Source organism: Seriola aureovittata, chromosome 12 (assembly GCF_021018895.1).
Source record: "Seriola aureovittata isolate HTS-2021-v1 ecotype China chromosome 12, ASM2101889v1, whole genome shotgun sequence".
NCBI lineage: Eukaryota > Metazoa > Chordata > Actinopteri > Carangiformes > Carangidae > Seriola > Seriola aureovittata.
Genome location: NC_079375.1, coordinates 15,223,679 through 15,244,323, shown reverse-complemented (window position 1 = coordinate 15,244,323; position 20,645 = coordinate 15,223,679). Strand labels below are relative to the sequence as shown.

General features: G+C 41.3%; 1 protein-coding gene and 1 long non-coding RNA gene across 4 annotated transcripts in view; both read left to right on the top strand.

The window, feature by feature from the left end:
- The window catches only part of tnn (tenascin N), a 44,340-nt gene that overhangs the window by 16,846 nt on the left and 6,849 nt on the right, over nt 1–20,645 (top strand). For 2 of the 3 annotated variants that reach the window (XM_056390861.1, XM_056390860.1), the window contains exons 8-13: nt 4,184–4,273; nt 10,282–10,545; nt 12,600–12,863; nt 13,368–13,631; nt 15,666–15,929; nt 17,510–17,773. In XM_056390861.1, the coding sequence (XP_056246836.1) occupies nt 4,184–4,273; nt 10,282–10,545; nt 12,600–12,863; nt 13,368–13,631; nt 15,666–15,929; nt 17,510–17,773 (1,410 nt within the window). The remainder of the gene's footprint in view (nt 1–4,183; nt 4,274–10,281; nt 10,546–12,599; nt 12,864–13,367; nt 13,632–15,665; nt 15,930–17,509; nt 17,774–20,645) is intronic. The other variant, XM_056390862.1, reaches the window with a different exon arrangement.
- Nucleotides 200–2,274, top strand: LOC130178536 (uncharacterized). Its single transcript, XR_008829178.1, has 3 exons — nt 200–598; nt 1,234–1,303; nt 1,399–2,274. It is a non-coding gene; the product is annotated as an uncharacterized LOC130178536 (long non-coding RNA).

Genomic DNA, 20,645 nt, shown 5'->3' with positions numbered 1-20,645 from the left:
TTTGTTGAACTGTGTGCTGCATTTGGGCCCTACACACGCCCCTTACACACCTAGCATATGTCAAATTATCAATATACAGTCTTTAGTATGAAATAAAATCATCATTCAAATACATTAAAAAAGCGGAATATTGCTTCATATAAAATGATATCACAAACATTCAGTCTTAAAGAATAGAGCAGTGGTTCCCAACTATTTTGGCTTTTAAAGGGGACATATTATGCTCCTTTTCAACAAGTTTGAATAAGTCTCAGAGGTCCCCAAAGCATGTATTTGAAGCTTTTTGCTAAAAAATCCACTCCGATCCTATATTTCAGCATGCCTGTAAACCCCTCTTTTTGAGCCCTGTTCAGAACAGGCTGTTTCTGTGTCTGTAGCTTTAAATGCAATGAGCTGTGCCTGACCACGCCCCTCTCCGGAAGGGGATGCCGTTCGGGCTTCTGGCACCATGCTCTAATGTTTACGGTGACCGTGACCGGCAACCTGGCGTCGGTAGCGATTTGGTTCAACCACACAACTTTTATCCAGAATCTGAGCCAGAGGGAGAAGCTGCTGAAGAAGTTCAAACTCTACAACTGCAGCAGGACGTTTCTGAATGGTTGGTAACCAATTTTGTGTATTTTGACATTACATTTTGAGTTTGTTGATGAGTGCTGGCACACAGTTACTAACATGTAGCTAGGTAGCTAATGCTAACTGTTACTGTCTCTTCATTACTGGGAGCTCTTTTGGTAAATAAGCACTATTGTGAATAGTGTAATGTAGTTATCTGTCATGCCTCCTTAGATATACTTTTACAGTCTGAAAATGTTTGTTGTATGTAGACTGCTACAGGTGTTCAATGTCAGTACTAGTCAGATATTTTAATAGATGCTGACAAAGTAAATAATTTTTCTCCATGTTTTGAGCAGAGATGCTCATCATGACATCTTCCTTTATGAAGTAAATTTATTTTGTGTATTACAATGAAAGCTGTAAATCAGCATAAACATGTCTGACAGCAACAGTAATCTTTAGTCAAAGACTGAACTGTGCAGTTTTCTACACTACACTGTTGTCAAGCTCCACATTATATGCAATAAGTGACATGTTATAAATTACCTCTGTTATATGCACTTGATATGTAGCCAAGCTTACTTCTTACCCACCTTAGCTCCACTGTCTGTCAGTGTTTGAATTTCACAAGCTTTATATTTTGGTGAATGTTTCCATTTTTCTCTATATTTTGGACAGGTGCTCCTGTGGAAACTGTGCAACCATGCCCACAGAAGCTGAGAACATCTGCTGCTAGGAGATACCGCAGGTAGCATTCTCACTGGACAAACTAATCACTAATTTGTTTTGATTACATTACATTTATAATCAACCATAGAATTTACCATTTGCAATTCACTGTAGGTTACCAGATGGCTATGGGAGATCGTGGAAGATTTACCATGTATGGTAGACCGTCCTGGGTTGGAGCCGCTCTGCCTCAATGTGTTCTGCCTGCAACATGTACCGCACTGACTATGGTCCTTTACGCTTGAGAGGAATACACCAGTACGTTTTGCTTCTTTGTTAAAACATAGTTTCAATCTAAATAAAAGATGTTAGACAGTCTTGTTTTACTTCAGTGCACATAATTTTACAATGGTAATAACACACCACAAATAGAGTAACACACCCTCAAATAAATTAGTTTAGCTGCTCTTTGATTTGTAAAGTTCTTCTATCAGCAGATAGTGTGCATATAATATATGAATTCAGAGGAGTCATTTCTTTAGTAACAATCAAGCATTTATTTACATCAAATGAGGCAGTTATAATCAGTGATGATGAAAAAACTGTAGGATTCACTGGATCCATATAAAAAATTGTGAGACACAACATAGATATATGTTTGCAAGACTAAATGCCCTGTCCAGTTGTTTTAGTCAGTACAGGTATCTAGCCTATAGGAGCTTTGTGAGCTGGTGCTTCCTTGGTTGCAGAATCTGGGTCGTCATTCCAGCCTGCGTGGTCCTACGCATCCATGCCGTGTTTCCTGACGCCACAGGCCGGTATGTGGGTTTTAGACTGGCCCATGATAGAACCGGGACACAGAGCTGGATATGACCTCCTCCTTCTCAGGCCGCTCGAACTGTGCAGTGAGGTCCTCTGGGATGGGGATGGCCAAAGCAGCTTCTGTGTATGGTCCCAGGTCACAAAGACTTTTTCAAATATGAGGTCCACCACATTCCCTGTTTGATAAAACACAAAAGATTTTTTTTTACATTTTTCACTTTTTTTTTTTTTTTTTTTTACAAAACAATGACTGAGTCTGTTTCTAAATACCTCCTGACATTTTCTTTACTGTATTTTGTTATTGATGGAACTGTCATAACATTATATGTGCAATATTTAATACAATGTGTACAAAACATTTTTTGGTTGAAAAATAAAATAATATAACACTTATAGAATGTCGCCTCAGTCTTAACTGGTGTAGCTCTGCATTCTCCCTTCATGGCTTTTGGAAATTGGACCTTGAACAGTGGTTCACCTTCTTTTGTTTGGGCTTGTGGTCGGTCAGCATTTTCATTGTAGTACATGGCAGCCAGGTGACAGATGATGACAGAAACCTTAGCCTACACACTCTCACAAGTTCTAAGTAACCACAGCTTCATTTACCTGCACATTATTCCAAGACTGATAAATGACTGTTAGGTTTATCAAAAGTAGATGCACTTCAGATGGCTACAGACCTGTACTTCTGATGTGAGGCTGAAGATCTTCAAGGATAACTGTGTGCCTGCAGTGGGTCAGTCTGGCATGCAACATCCCCTGTTGCAGGAAGCTGTATAGATGGCCTGAACAGAGGAAACAGAGGTTACACCAACATCTCCTCAAATGTGTAGTTATGGCAACAGCTGCAAACAGTGCAAGAATGATAACAGATGCTCTCAATTATGTGTAAACTGGGTTGTCAATAGCTTGTAAATGCTGCAAATAGCTCATTATATGTGCAAGATGCAAAAAATGTGTATTATAGACTATCCCCTTGGACATATCCCCTTAACTCTGCGCTTATCTAGATATTCCCTACAGGCACTGTATCTGTGAACATGATATAAACGTTAAAACGGCCGTTATAAGGCATGACTCTCAATAATAACTTTCACAGCACTAATAAACAAGCCCGGACACCTACGCTAATCAGTACAAAGCCTATTTTTAGTCCGAATTTTACCGGCTTGACTTTACAGACAGCTAAAACGCCTTTAAAATATAATACATTTAACAGGGTGGCTCTTATCAATGTCACACGGCGATACCAAGCAGAAGAATTACATACAATCTGTACCCCGCTATACCCGGCTGCGCGTCGACGACGCTAAACGTTAGCCACGTTAGCTGCCATGCTAACAACACACGCAACAGGCTCTCGTGAACAAACAGTAAAGCAACATAAAATGGTAAAACTTACAGCTCCGAAGTTCAAAGTTGGGTCACAGACAGTCGGTGCTGATCCAAGCTTTATCTTGAGACTTGTAGGAAATCCTGCGTTGTCCTGGCCCTCGTTGAGAAAGCAGTCCGAGGTGAAATGGTTAGCACACACGTACAACACTTTCGGAGTTGGAGCGGGAACATTTCCATCAAAAATAAAATTAATCCACTGGGTCTTCAGATCCTCGGGCGTAGGGATTAAAAAATCTGTGTTGGTTTGTGCAGCCAACAACAAAGCAACTACTGTGTTTCGCTGTACCTTCGACATTGTTCTACCGAAAGCCAGTGTTCGCGAGGGAAGTAACGATACCGTCTGCAACACGGACTCAGAGGGCGGAACACACACCTAGCTCGGGGAGCGTCACCCATCCGGGGGGAGGGGCATCGCCCTTCTTGACGTCACCAGGGGCGAATCTCCATTTCGCTCGTTTGAGCACACATTTCTTGAAAGGTGGAGAAAGCAAAAGACGGAGAGGATGGACTTTTCTCATGTTTGGGGGGTCCGTAGACACGCCAGGGACACATACTACTGATAGAAAACCATGGAAAAGTGCATTTTGCATAATAGGTCCCCTTTAAGTTTGTAAAATGTTACCCTTGAGATGAACCTTAAGTTTGGGAACCACTTGTGTGTGTGTGTGGCATTACAATGGTACAGAGAGCAGTTTGTTACATGTTTCCCAGTTTAGAGTTGAATACATGTGTCTTTCTACAGGTCTGTATCCAGGAACAGAGTACCTGATCTCAGTGCAGGCCATCAAAGGAACGACTGAGGGGAAGGCGTCCTCTGTCACTGGTGCCACAGGTCAGTGTTGACACATCAGCATTCATGAGTTGTTTTAACTGAATGTGACTGATGTTATTATCAGTACGCACAGACTGGGCCCAGTTTTCTTGAAATGGACCACTGCCATGCAGAAATTGCATCAAGACTGCGTTTGTGCTACAACTGGCTGTGTCTCCATGTGGCTGGCACAGAAAATGAACACTTCAGATGATAGATCAGCCACTTGTGGAAGTGAAAGGCATTAAAGAAACGACAATATCCATATTCCACTTAGTTTGGATTTGGGTGCAGCATCAAAGACAGCTCTTAGCTCCTGTATCTGTAATTCACCAATTCTAATAGGAAAAACACATAATCTGTCACATGCAATACTGACTTGCCGTACGATACAACCTGGTATTACCGTCCACACACAGCCAATGATAATAGCATAATGATTACAGCCAGCAAGAGGCACAATTACTGGTTTTAAGGGCTGGAATTTACAGTCTAATAATCTGGACAGTTTCTAATGGCTGTGGTGAGCATGGTCACTGAGGGGAAACGTGATATGGACGGTGTGACGACTACAAGATGCTCCCTGATGGTTCGGGTGAGAGGGTGCATGATTTAGAGTCCGTCTGGTACAGAGTTCTACGTATCTGGTCTAACTGGGTTCTGCTCTGGTTTTAAAACGTGAGGAGGAATTCATTATACATTTTCTCTTTAACAGCTGGTATTCGCTTTAAAGTTATTATTTAAGTGATTGACAAATGGTCCACAACGGCACGCTGGACCTTCAGTTATTATTCTGCTGATTTGTGCTTTGTTTTCTGCTTTTCTCTCTCGTGCCCCTTCCTTTCTTTCCTGCTTCACCTTCGCTCTCAGCTCACTCAGTTCAAAAGCAGTTTCCAGGTTGATAGCTCTTCATTTTTAGACCCTGAGGCAGCCAATTTAATGGTTTTTAGTCATCAGTGTTAGCGAGGTATTTTCAAGACTCACCTCTCCTCTTTTGAAGTCAGTCAGGTACTCAAGGGCCCCTGTCATTGCTAATCTTTTTTCCTTTGTGAGTGTGCCACCTAATTGCAGGAGTGTGTGCATGTGAGTGTGTGAGAATGTGCTAATCTACAGCAGACAGACAGTGGCTTGTCTCTACTCCAGTAGCTACAATCCTTCATTTTAGGTGTAGCATGAAAGGGCTTAGAGGTGTTTGAGGAGAATAGTCCTCCGCTCTAGTTGCCAGCAAAGATGTGTTGGTTTCATGATGACTGACGTGATGCAACAGAGAGCAGAGTCCCCCTACTATCTCGTCCAAAATGCTGCTTGCCTTGGGCCGGCGTAGTTTATACGTGGTGAAAGATAAAAGGAGCACAAGGAGGAAATATGGAAAACACAGCAACAACAATAAAGAAAAAAAGGTGACAGTATGTGCTGTGATTACAGCAAGAAATGAGCAGGAATAATGACACAGCACAGGGTCAAATAAGGATACAATAAGATGATATTTATAGGGTAATCAAGAGCACGAATAAGGCAGGATGTTAGAATAATGGGTCACAAAGAGGCAATATCAGACTTTATGTAGCAGCATGTAATGCATTACTGCAGAGCTGTTGCTATATGAAACTGATCTTTGTCCCCAGCGGTAAAAGCTGACTTCTTCCATTATAGATGCTCCATTGTAGAAAGATTTCCCTACATTTCCTCTTCACTTTTACCATCTGTCTTCCATTCTTTTTTTTTTCCCCATCTGAATTTCTTTCACAGTTCACTGTTGGCATATTTTTAATTATACTGTAGTTCTGTGCCTTTATCCTCTGATTTATGAAAGGTAAAGTATTTCTCAAAATCCCACTAATTTATGAATTAAATTCCTTTTCTTTCTTATCAATTGATAACACAACATTCAGGAAATTACTTTTTAATAAAACCCAAAAGATGAATGTACTACGTTTTTGACCTCCCACCCAACAAATTACACTTAAACACAAAAATAGACTCACGAAAATTGATTTATCTTGTCTCGGCAAGATGACACGGGTGGCTCCAAGGCTGAAAACACTTGTTTTGAAAATGCTTTGAATGGTGCTGGATATGAACTCGATGTACGAACTGTATGATCTATGTAGTTATTGATCTTTATATTTTAGCTGGATTTCCAAATGTGCATCCAGTGCGGCTCCATGAATCATCTTCTGTGGTATGTTATGCTGGTCCTGCAGCATATACACGGTCAATATGTATTTGTAAATTAAATTTATTCAAGGACAGCTACAACAGCCAGAATCAAAGGAATCTGTATGAAGCAGACATTTCATAGTCACAAACCTGCCAAAAGATTATAAGGCGTACAAACACAACCTACCACGGCTGCTTCTGCTGGTTTAGATTCAATAAGGTCACCACCAAGGCCCATATAAACAAAAGCAGATGGGCTTGACTTAGGCAGAGAGAATAAATGTTGGGACTTTATATTATCTAGACAGACTATAGCACCTGATGTGGTCCAGTGGGAGTACCCTGTCTGCTCAGACTTGTACATCAGGAGTTCTTGAGCCAGCTCTGTAGAAGATGATGCCAGAAAATTTAAAAGTGAAAATGTGAAAAGAGAAGATTTAAAGAAGGGTCAAACTCAAACTCACAGGTTGTATGTGTAACTGTCTCTCACAAATGCCCTGTAATGACCAGAAAGTGAGCAGACAACTATTGGCCTAATCAAGTGTGTTTGAACAATGGGTGGATAATGACAGGATGGTTTATAATGGATAAAAGGAGGTTTTATATAATCTAAATCATGTGCTGCTGTACCTCAAAGATGTGGACAAATAAACAAATGGTTTCTGTCATGAAGAATTACGAGCTCCTTACAGTACATATAGATTGTAGGGAAAACATAAAAAAGCCTGTAGTAGCTAGGGGACTCCACCGGACAGCATGTTACTCATGACATACTGTAGTTTCTAAAAGAATGGTACCTTATTGACACATACTTTCTCTCGCCTCCATCCACACGTAAATGAATGGATGTGAAGCTGTGAGTCAGTTAATGATGAAAGACGGCCTGTTACTATGCGGCTTGTGGTCACTGCCTCTGCTGACACATGCCACACATAATGGATAAGCTGTTTTCCAAATGGCCGAAGCCACAGCTCGTGTTGTGTAGCCCGGTAGCCACTGTCGCTAAGCAGCTAGTGGGGTAGAACGTCCGGAGTAACTCGATCTATCACAGGCTGTAACTTCAGAGCAAATGCAGACTCCCTCAGAAAGTAGCAGTGCTTGGGGGAAAAAAAAAACTCTAATATATTGAAACTGTCAGGCAGCAAAGCCATACAGCCATTGAGAGCAAAAAGAACAGCACTTCCCTGTTCAGAGGATAACAATATAACAGCACAGAGGGAGAAGAAAACCTGTGCACAAAGCATAGCTGAATACAAGCTTTAGTCAGATGGTTGCAAACCAAGAACAATTCAAGATAATTTGTAGACTCTCCTTCAAACTGTCAAAGGCTTTCAACTTTCATGGCTTTTTTGGGCTGTTAGTTCAAAACCCTTACACTTTATTTACTTGAGTCATCCTTTTGGGTTACACATCACAACCAAAAGCTGTACAAAATAAAAGATGACAATACAAAAGGTTCCTCTTCTTTAAACTCTGTACTAAAGGCTAAAAATGTTTTAGAATAAAAATGTATCAAGAATTTTTCTCCAGAGGAATGAATGGTCTGCTTCTGTTTTACACCCTCTCTCTCATCCTCAGTGCTGTCTTCAAGCACTCATGTACTATATGCACTATTTCTAGGAAGTTTAGGGAAATGACAGCACTGTAGATGTTGTAGGCTATATGATGATGATTAGAAATACACTTTGAAAGCCACTGCTAGTGCCACTGAAATAAGATTACTAACACTGTGTTTGACAGCTCCTTCCTAGTTGCTGCCAAATTACAAGTTGCACAAACAATCTGTCTGGTGAGCCGTGCTGCCCATTGGTCTGTTAAGTCATAATCACACAGTCCCATGGATGGATTACTGAACAAGCCAACCGGGCACTCACTGGTCCCCCTGACCCCTCAGGCCCCTGGGCCTCACCTTTTTAAAAAAATGTCACTGAAAGAATCACAAAACGACGGATATCTTTAAATCAGGGCATCTTGCTTCTACGCAGTAGGGATTGAGACTGTGCAATTTTGATAAATTTCCAGTGTAGTATTCAAAGAACCTCGACCAAACATTTAGCAACATGCAAACATCCTGTGCTATTGTGAATGTGTATTCTTATAAATGCATCTTTTTTCTTCTTTTTTTTTTTTTTTTTTTTTTAAATTTGTGTTTCTACACGAATGAGCTACTAAGTGAGCATGTTGAGCTTACTTGGCATTGCTCACGGTACTTAGACTAGTGAATGACCTCTCATTCTTAGGCCTTGGAAAAAACACTCAATCCTAATAAAATGCTATTATAAATTTTTGCAGTGGTTTAGCTCATGACAGAGTGTCAAGCAGAGCAGCTACAAGGACAGAGGAGTGACGGGTGAAGAGAGGAGAGACAAAGAGGGGATATGGGGTTATACAGTTGCATAGTTCTTTTCTTCTCTTGGATGCATCATCAATCAGTTTTCATGATGCAGACTGCGCACTGACACAAGGCTGACCTCGGCTGCCACAGAGGAATAATCCTAAATGATGATTGCTTTTACATTTCCCCTCACTTCCTCTGTGTCTGTCTTACTGTGCCTCTGTGACTGTCTTATTTTGTCTCCCTCCCTCTCTTTGTTGCTCCCTGTCTTCACTTTCACCGAGATTCACTCCTCAGAGACTAACACCCATCCACACACATGCTCCACCTGCGTCCACCATATATCTCCTGTGATTCCTCAGGCCCGCTGACTTTACAGATGGTCTGTGTTCTGCTCTGCTCCTGTGTCCTCTCTGCAGCGCCTCCTGTGGAGTTCAGTGGACAGGACAAGACCACGGGCTGGGTTGTGTGCTTGTGATGTTCTTTTGAAGAGCTTTACAGAGCTTTCTCTTTGAGCCAGAGTACAAATTCTTCTTTGGTTCATCTGTCATCTTTTAATGTGCGTACAAAATAAAACCCTGGATAAACAAGCTTGTGTAAATTTAGAATTGGAAAAGTTTTGCGTGCCACATACCCTCTCTGTCAGCTAATTTGAAAGAGAAAAACAAGGGTGACATTTCTTCAAAGAGCTCCATCATTCCTTCTTGCCAAACGCTTCTGCAGGCTACTGCTTACTCGCACCGACCACATGCTGCTGTTGCTGGTTCTGCTTTTTACTCATCTGCTTTTTCTACTCGCATCAATTCAATGCAGTTGTGGCTGTTGACAGAAAGAGACCAAACTTAAACCCACTCTATCCATGCTGTACATTATACTACTGTCATACTATGTTAACACACTTTTGTTGAGACGGTCCTCCCAAGCAAAACAGGATCAGTGCTTTCAGTAAGCACCCCAACATAACAGGACAGCATTAGTCCTTAAGTCAAGTATTAAAAATGACCTGTGGTTTTAAAGTACTAATAGTAGTAGTGTGAAACTACTGGTTGGTGAAGGCGATCAGGGTTCACATTTTGTCTCCTAAGAATCCTTAGAGTAAGTGCATTTCCATTAACTAATTCCAATAAAACTATCAAATGTCGCAAACATTTTATTTAAAATATTTCAAAAAAACTTACATTTTTCGCATTCAGAAAACCAGTTCCAACCGAGAAGCAGACTGCTAGAAATCTGTCATGTTTAATTGCGATATCGTGTGAGGGGGGAAAAAAACACTTTTATTCACATAACATCACTCAATGGAAACGCAGACCATTTGCAATTGTATTTTGTCGATTTTTTTTTTTTTTTTTTTTTTTTTTTTTTTTCCTACACTTAACCAGGTGGTAAGGGTTTCTTAAACTGTTTTTATGATGGGCATTTTATGACTCATGTGTTCCACACTCTGGGTGCAGTTATGCTTCTTGTACCCTGTACTCCAAAGTTTCTCATTGTTTCTTGTTCTGTCTTATCTCTTATTTCCTCTCCTCCTCAGACATTGATGCACCGACAAACCTTGTCACCACCGAGGTAACGGAGGACACTGCAACAGTCTCATGGGATCGAGTCCAGGCAGAAATAGAGGGCTACATGCTGAGCTACACCTCTGCTGGGGGCTCCAGCTCAGAGATCCCTGTAGGTCGTGATAGCACCTCGTACAAGCTGGTTGGCTTGAAGCCTGGAGTTCTCCACACGGTCTACATCTGGGCCTTCAAGGGAGACAAAGTCGGCAGGAAGGGTTCAACAGAAGCGGAAACAGGTAAACTTAGAACTGGACCAGGGTTCATTACAGGAGCGATTGATTCGATCTTTAGTGTGTCTCCACACACAGAAGACTCTTACATGCATGTATATGGTAAGATGAGTAAGATTAAAAGGTAAGATCGCAAAGGTAAGATATAAAAGATAAAATACTAGCCCATCTTTTTGAACATGCTGGTGAACTTGCAATGAAAAAACAAACTTATTTATCCAATGTTTGTCTCCACAATGACCTGCAATGCTCAGACATCTCAAGTGTTCCCAGGCGGTGGTGGGTGTTTTCTTTCATCTTTATAGCCTCTTAACAGAGGGATTTTGAGTTAAGTGTTTCTTTGTTAAGCTCCTTTGTGCAAGATGCTCTTGCCTCAAATATCCTCTTTGTACAATGCACGAATCATTTCCTTCTGATGTGTTGTGTGGTGGTTTTCTGCACGATTTTCTTGTCCTTTTTGTGGTGACAAGGAGTAAAAGTCATGAATGTTGACATTTTACACTTAGCACACTAACCCCTCTTTACCTAACTGCCAAGAGGGAAACTTGAACTCCCACTGAAAAAGTCTATTTGACATAATTAGGCTGGACACCTCATTTAAAGGCAGTTTAGTTTAGCTTGAGGCTGAATGTCTGTAAGAAGTCCAAGAAGAGCCGGTCGTGCTTGGTAAACAAAGTCAGCTATGTTGTTTCTCCTGTGTTCTGCTATCTCTTAATCTGCCTGTTGTGAAGGTTAGCAGCTGGAACTGACTGCTTGCATTTGTGTTTCTGAAGAAAGGCAGCAGAAGAACAGGTTTGAGCACTGACCGATATTCATCCAAATAACTTAAATTACGACTGAATACAGGGATCCAAAACTAAGTAAAGGAACACGTTGCACATTTTTACTGATGCATCTGTTAAATACCAACGGTATAAGTGCTTTCCATGGCCAGGAATAAAGTGTTTGTGTGTCTGTGCGTGCGCCTTTCCTCTGTGCCAGTAAGGGCTTCCAATGTTTTTATCCAAACGAGTTTAAAAAAAAAAAAAAAAAAAGTTTACTGGTTTGAGTAGCTGTGTTTGCTATTAATAGCTAATATCTTTTTCCATTTTTTATATTTTTATATACAATTCTTAGCTTTTTTTTCATCCAGATTGTTTTTTTTTTTTTTTTTTCCCCCACTGCCTTTTCATGAGGAAAACAGACACGTCAGTTCCAATAGCCTCAGTCATACATCAAACAACAGGAGGCAAATATCTGAAGTGGCTTGAAACTCAATTTGCTAGCTGGTGATGTTAGCAGCGTTACATGTGTTTGTGCTCTGAGCAACATTGAATGAGTAACTTCTGCAAATTCATTTTAATGAGGGAAGGATGTGACTGAGGTGTTTTTTGTTGCAGAATATGGTTTGAAAGTTTTCACAGGCACTCATAATAATGTAGCTACAGTCTTACAGCACAATATAAATGTACTAGTTGCCCCTCCTGTGAGCTCTTCAGAAGTAAACGGATGAGTGAAAAGCTTCCGTACGTGATTATATTCTGACAATTGCAAGGGTTAGTGAAAAAGACTGAGATATCTGAATATATTTGTGAGATATATCTGTCTCCTTTATAAGACAAAACATCAGTGGTTCAGATTTTTCTGAACATTATTATTATATTTCATAATCTGCTGTAGTTTGCATGTTTTTAAAATAACATAGCTCATAATATACTCATAGTACCCCTGCTTACATAGAGTAACAATGTGGTATGATGTCAAACTTGGATTTGAAATTTCTTTTCATATTAGAATATTTCATATTGAAACTGTTTTTAAACTGACCTAAATTTCATTTTTAGAATAAACCACATGCACCAATTCTGAGTAAATCAAAACACCGAAAACCATTAAACCTCTCTATTCTAGTTTGGTCCAAGTTTGACATCTTCTAACCTCTTACACACTGACAGAATGTTATTTGTAACAGGTAACTACACACTGCTCATCTGAATCAGTCTTCTGTAGTTCCTGTTATGTTTGCACTGGATGTAGTGATGTCTTTTAGTAGTCTGTACTAACCATAACTCCCCATGCAGAGCTGGATGCCCCTACTAACGTCTTGGCCCATGATGAGACAGAGTCCAGCTTCAGTGTGTCCTGGGATCACAGTCAGGCAGAAATCGATGGCTACATCCTAACCTACAGCTCTTCTGAGGGCTCAAGTGAGGAAATTCCAGTGGGATCTGACCGTACTTCTTACAATGTCACTGGCCTGAGGCCCGGGATCATCTACACTCTCTACATCTGGGCTGTCAAGGGGGGCAAGGCCAGCAGAAAGATCTCAACACAAGCTGAGACAGGTCTCAGATCTACGACTTTCTGTTAAGATTCAAAGCACTTCATTATCTGACTGTCTAATGTCAAATTTGAAGACGACCACTTTTCCTGTGTTTAACATAATACCCCCATATATTTCTCTGTCAAATCAAATAATACACAGATTGGTGACAAATTAAGGGAAACAACATACAGTGTCTAAGTAAGGTGTTGCCACCAGAACAATTTCAGTACTCCTCGGTAAATACTCCACAAGTCTCTGCAACTCTACTGGAGGAACACCATCCTCCTGAAGAGGAGAGCACTCTGTAAAAAGTCAGTTAAAAATCTCCCATTGGCGCATATTTAATATTTGATGTTTGGTGGTGGCAAAGGCCACAATAATGACTTGCATAATTTGATCCATTGTGCCCATCTACGTTTCACCACTCATTTATTCAGGTTTTTCCAGTAGATTTGTCACCCATCTATATAATGTAGTTTGCATCAGTAGTGTATTAATACCCTCTACTAACATCTTTCTCTAGAACTGGATGCTCCTGCTAACCTCTTAGCCCGAGATGAAACGGAGTCCAGCTTCAGCGTCTCATGGGATCGGGTCCAGGCAGACATTGATGGCTACATCCTAACCTACAGCTCTTCTGAGGGCTCTAGTGGGGAAATCCCCCTGGGGCCTGACAGCACCTCTTACAGTCTGACTAGCCTGAAGCCAGGAGTCCTCTACACTGTGTACATCTGGGCCATCAAGGGGAACAAAGCCAGCAGGAAGATCTCAACACAAGCTGAGACAGGTGTCAAACATACATTTTTATTAAACCAAATTATCTGATCATTACATCCACGTTTAAACCTTTAAACCATCAAGTACCCTGTAATTACAGTTGTTTAGACAAAAGGCAACTCCCTGGTAAACCCTAAAAGAAAAAAAATATTTCTCACATGGGAGACTAATCTGAACCTGCTTGTTTGCTTAAACCAGTTTTCCAGTGCGTACTTCCCTCGGTTCATCCATCTTCTTGCCAACTGCTTACTCTCGGGTCACAAGGAGCAAAGCAGCCCAGAAATCCTTTTCCCCAATAACTTACCTCTGCTCTTCCTGTGCAGTCCCATGCCAGCTCAGAGATATAATCCCTCCAGCATGTCCTGGGACTTCCCTGCAGTCTCCTGTGGAGAATAAGGAGGCTCTTGGGGACGTTCTTTCCAAATCACTAAAACACCTCCATTGGCTTCTCTGGATGACCAGCTGCTCCATACCTACTGTAGTTCTGCTCAATTAACAGTGTCATGCAGACTGAGTTCAACCAACAAATCTTGGAACCTCGCCTTGGACTCTTGTAGTCAACAGTCTGATAAATTCAGGTACTACACGAGGTTTGTGACACCAAGTGAAGGTTGAATTGAAGACTGACTCAGGAAACCCTGAGCTTTCCCTTTACTAGCATGATCTGACATACTATCTGCATTACTACAGTCATTTCCCCTAATGTTTTCAGTCTCCTTTATTTCTTGCTCTAACTTGAGTGTAAAATCCTAAATCTGGATCCACACCTTACGGCTGCTGCTACCTGCTCATCTGAATTTGGGAAGATAACTGTTGCAGAAGAGGATGATGGAAGACCTGGAAGGACTCATTCTTAACTTTGACAGCCATCTTGAATGCTGGTCTCCTCCGGTAGTTTCTTGGGTTCCCACAATCACAACCACTCTTCACCTCAAGCCACAGCCCCATGTAGCTGCTTGTATAACAGAGTTGTGGCTTGAAATTATTCCAGGCAGAGATACCACACACTATCATCAAGATCAGAAGACATAGATATTTTGAGCAATCTGAATTCTCCCTGCAACATGCAGATAGACCAGCAGAATCTCCAAATGTGAAACAGCTGATGTTTGTGAGCACCTCATGAATATGATAAGAGTCTTGAGTCAATACATTTGATTCCAAAGCAAATGCTCTGTCCTGAGGAGAGCCCAACAATAGTCAGTACCCCTCAAGCATAAGCTCAGGCTCTTTCTCTTCTGCAGAGTGGAGAAGATCCATGTTCAAATAGTCACTTTTTCTATTGGTGTAATCCATATCATCAAAGTATGCTCTTTGCCTAACAAGTATTGCCCCCAACTCTCAGCATTTCTGTCTGAGCTACTTGGTTCACCCAGCCACAGGCCTAGTTCTAGGACTGGGCTCCCATGCTCCCAGCTGCCCCAGTTCTTGCTGTGATATCGACTCTGTACAGAACTAAATGTTTTTTGGCCCAAAAAAGGGAATCCATCCTCAGTGTGTCTTGAGACCAAATCCAGTCAGGAATCAATGGGTGTCGCCACAGATCTGAAGAAAGCTGCCTACAGAGACCCCCTTTGGAGTCTAATGCTGCCTGAGTCCTCTTTGACATTCGATACTGATCATTTTCATGTTGAAAGATGTTTATCAAAATTTTTCTTCATTCACTCAGTCATGTTAATAATATTTTGTCCCCTTGGAATTATAAGGTTCTGACATTTTTTGCAGAATTTAGTTATTCACACACTTTTATTCTGTGATAACCTATTAACATTATGTGATGTTTTTGTTTAAGTTGTATGCATTTTGGACCCCTTATCTAGAGGGGAAAATAACCTATAAATTCTGCTCTATGGAATGCAAAAACGTTGAAGCTCACAATCTCAAAACTGTTCAGAGCACAGATAAAACCTTATAATTCAAAAAGGGACGATTTGTAGAAATTGCACACTGATTTGTTTCTTTTCCCCTTTCAGAGAGAAATGAAAACAGCACACCAGTTTGCCATATTAGTTTATTAATACCCTCTACTAACATCTTCCTCTAGAACTGGATGCTCCTGCTAACCTCTTAGCCCGAGATGAAACGGAGTCCAGCTTCAGCGTCTCATGGGATCGGGTCCAGGCAGACATTGATGGCTACATCCTAACCTACAGCTCTTCTGAGGGCTCTAGTGGGGAAATCCCCCTGGGGCCTGACAGCACCTCTTACAGTCTGACTAGCCTGAGGCCAGGAGTCCTCTACACTGTGTACGTCTGGGCCATCAAGGGGAACAAAGCCAGCAGGAAGATCTCAACACAAGCTGAGACAGGTGTCGAACATAATCTTTGTTAAACCATATTATCTGATCATTACATCCACGTTTAAACCTTTAGACCTTCAAGTACCCTGTAATTACAGTTGTTTAGACAAAACAAGGCAACTCCCTGGTAAACCCCAAAAGAAAAAAATATTTCTCACATGGGAGACTAATCTGAACCTGCTTGTTTGCTTAAACCAGTTTTCCAGTGCGTACTTCCCTCATTTCATCCATCTTCTTGCCAACTGCTTACTCTCGGGTCACAAGGAGCAAAGCAGCCCAGAAATCCTTTTCCCCAATAACTTACCTCTGCTCTTCCTGTGCAGTCCCATGCCAGCTCAGAGATATAATCCCTCCAGCATGTCCTGGGACTTCCCTGAAGTCTCCTGTGGAGAATAAGGAGGCTCTTTGGGACGTTCTTTCCAAATCACTAAAACACCTCCATTGGCTTCTCTGGATGACCAGCTGCTCCATACCTACTGTAGTTCTGCTCAATTAACAGTGTCATGCAGACTGAGTTCAACCAACAAATTCCTGGAACCTTGCCTCGGACTCTTGTAGTCAACAGTCTGATAAATTCAGGTACTACACAAGGTTTGTGACACCAAGTGAAGGTTGAATTGAAGACTGACTCAGGAAACCCTGAGCTTTCCCTTTACTAGCATGATCTAACATAATATCTGCATTACTACAGTCATTTCCCCTAATGTTTTCAGTCTCCTTTATTTCTTGCTCTAACTTGAGTGTAAAATCCTAAATCTGGATCCACACCTTACGGCTGCTGCTACCTACCCATCTGAATTTGGGAAGATAACTGTTGCAGAAGAGGATGATGGAAGACCTGGAAGGACTCATTCTTAACTTTGACAGCCATCTTGAATGCTGGTCTCCTCCGGTAGTTTCTTGGGTTCCCACAATCACAACCACTCTTCACCTCAAGCCACAGCCCCATGTAGCTGCTTGTATAACAGAGTTGTGGCTTGAAATTATTCCAGGCAGAGATACCACACACTATCATCAAGATCAGAAGACATAGATATCTGAATTCTCCCTGCAACATGCAGATACACCAGCAGAATCTCCAAATGTGAAACAGCCGATGTTTGTGAGCACCTCATGAATATGATAAGAGTCTTGAGTCAATACATTTGATTCCAAAGCAAATGCCCTGTCCTGAGGAGAGCCCAACAATATTTAGTTGGAGCAACTCGGTTCACCCAGCAGCAGGCCTGGTTCCTGGAATGGGCTCCCATACTCCCAGATATCTCAGCTCTTGCTGTAACCATGACTCTGTACACAACTAGATGTTTCTACTTACTTGTTTGGCCTAAGAAAGGGAATCCATCTTCAGTGTGTCATGAGACCAAATCCAGTAAGAAATGAATGGCTACTGTCACAAATCTCATGAAAGCTGCCTATAGAGACCCCCTTTGGAGTGTGACTGCTGCCTATAGAGACCCCCTTTGGAGTGTGACTGCTGCCTCAGTCCTCTTCTACATTTTATACTGATTGGTTTTATGTTGAAAGATGTTATCATAATTCTAGTTTGCATTAGTAGTTTATTAACTTCCTCCACTAACATCTTTCTCTAGAACTGGATGCTCCTGCTAACCTCTTAGCTCGAGATGAAACAGAGTCCAGCTTCAGCGTCTCATGGGATCGGGTCCAGGCAGACGTTGATGGCTACATCCTAACCTACAGCTCTTCTGAGGGCTCTAGTGGGGAAATCCCAGTTGGGTCTGACAGCACCTCTTACAGTCTGACTGGTCTGAGGCCTGCAGTTCTCTACAATGTCTACATCTGGGCTTTCAAGGGGAACAAAGCCAGCAGGAAGATCTCAACACAAGCAGAGACAGGTTAATACACTATGAACAGACAGGATTTCCAGTTGGTAACATTAAAGCTCTTTTTTCTTTTGAAATATGCAAACTGACCAATAGATGCCAAACTAGACTTCTCTAATTAAGGGAGGCTTGATTCTGATGTTTATATGAGTCAACTATCAGACCTTCTGGTATGTTGATGCTAAAATAAACCATTAATTTTACATCAACATGAGCTGTAACACATACAAAACTTTTTTTTAGGATTTTACTACTGTTTTAGCAAGGCTGGAAATTGGTAAAAGAAGACTTGGATGACATGTTGAACAAAAGTAACAAAAAAAGTCATGCAGCCTGCTTCTGGATTGTTTTTTTGTTTTTTTTTATTTGTTTTTTTAATAGCTTTCTTTCTACAGTAGGCATCAAAAAGCTGTGCAAGGCCCATAAACACCACAGCTGTGGCACTGATTTAAAAATGCTGTGATCTTAGCACAGAGCTGCCTTTCAATAACAAGTTCTGAATACAGATTCAAACAGCTTACTGCTCTATTGCTCTTAAAAATAGAGACCTTCATCTGAGAATGGTGATAAGTCGTGGTCTGCTACATGTAGCCATAATTTGGGGGAATATTGGTTCTACAGAGGCAGAAACGGGTCACTATCTTGGAGCAGTATCTTGCAGATGCAGGAAAGTTTTTTTTTGTTTTTTTTTCTTTTCACATGTGGCAAGAATAACAGTAACTACAGCTGATAAGAAATCTCATGATTGTTCAAATGCTGTTTTTCTGCATCAATGAAAGCGAGTTCCCAGGGATGCTTGCATCGTGTTTGAGACTTGTTGAAGTTTTTAGTAGGTGTACAGCAGTGGCGGCTGCTGGTCTTATAAGGAGGGGAAGCTCATTTTCGGCATACATCATAAAATGTGTCCGTTTATTTATATGTAAATTCGCAGAGTGACAGAAGAGAGTCGCCAAACACAACGCTAGTCGTTTTTAACAAAGACAAAGTCGCTGAAGATCAGTAACGTCTCCAGATCAACTCCGAACAACGGAATGAAAAACTTGAAAAAATGCTCCGGTGGATGCTTATACTTCAAGATCGCTGATTCGCTAATTTCGCTGTCAATCAAAAAGGGACTCAGCCTCAGACAGATCATCCAATTATCATGCAGAAGCCGAGCGTCCGGGCCAGCCCACTGTCCCATAGACCCCCAGAGACGCTGAGCGTCCGATGGGCGGGACAAAGCCCAGCATTTATCCAATGACCGTCTAGTTTCGCTGCAGTGGAACAACCCACTCTCTGCTTCCACATTGAAGTCAGTAGACGCTCGGCGTCTACGCTGTGTAAAGCACTGTGGCGCTACGGGGATGAATGAGAAGAAGTCGTGTCGGTTACCTGTGATAAGTAGCTGATTCTGAACAAAAGATGAACGTGTTCTAGCGCATATTTAGTCAATGAAATGTACACACAACAGTACATATTTGACCACTTATTTTGTTGACATTTTAGGGGAAGCTGAGCTTCCCTTGCAGTCTTAGAGCAATCGCCACTGGTGTACAGCAACTGGAGCTTCTGGAATTTGTGTACTCTTCAAAACAGCCAGTACTGTCAAGAATAGTAATTCAATCAACTCGTAGTAGTCTACCACATCTGAAAATCAAATGAGCTTGGTAATTGATTGATTGTCTTACTTTGCAAATCCTGATGCTTTTGATTTATGCACACAAGGGCAATCCATAGTTTCTTATATCATATGATGTCTGATTTATTAAACTAAATTTTCTTTCAAAGGCCAAATTAGTTCAAACTACCAGGAATCGGCAAAACTCCTGCTGACAGGAAATGCTTCCCATAGGCCAGGTCACTGGGTGGGCCTCGTGCCTCAGTGTGGGGTAAAAATAGCAACAGCAGCATATGGTGAATGGGCTACAACAGGATGTCTTTGTGTGAGCCAGATGATCTGTAAAATCACCTGGGAGTGCTAAGTGAAAGCTGGAACTTTTTCAATTAGGCAGCAACTGTCTGAGTTTTGGATTATAAACTTGTCTCGTCGTAACTCATTAGAAACCATCACTGGCTACAAACTAACGCTGTGCTGGGTTCAATAATGCCATTGTCAGAAGAAATCACCAGGGATACATTAAAGTGTGTGTTATTACATTTGTGATTTTATTGGACCCAGTAACAAGCATCATTAATGTGTCAGTTGTTTCTGTGTCCCACAGACTTTTTGAGCAGCTTTGCTTTCCACTAATGGTATCACTAAATTTGTTACTATTCACACTATTTTCCCCAATAACAATTTAATTACCAGAAAAGCTGTTTAATTTTTTTCAGTGATGGTAAAACTGACAACTGGAGAACTCCTTAATGAAAACAGAAGGTAGCATCTTTAGCCGAAGAGCACTGAAAGTGTCTTTAGCCATGGGAGGTTAAGGATCCCACTGTTACAGCAGGTGTCTTTGGGTCAAGCAAATTATTTCAGCGTCTGTTTCAGTTCAAATCTCTGAAGCATTCAAATAAGGGAGAGAGGATAACTGCCAGTTTATCTGTAAAGCCAAATTGTAACTCAGCAGGTGGATGCTAGCCATCTCTGGTGATGTGCTTCAGCTGGAGAGGCTGGAAAGTTATATTGTCAAATGCATTAATATTGCTCTCCACATTTAGATTAATGAAGGGAATAAGAGGTGATGAATATTGCACTGCAAAGTTGTTGTTTTTTTGGGGGAGGGGGTTTGAGTGTGGGAAACACTTGATTCACAGGTATGTACACCACACATACAGTAAAATGTAAAAATAACAAATTATTGTAAATGTGTATTCACTCAGTTTATGTTCACCAGTTTTAGTATAAACACCGCCAAAATCATCTTCTTACCCAACCCAGAGCTGATTTTATAAGATG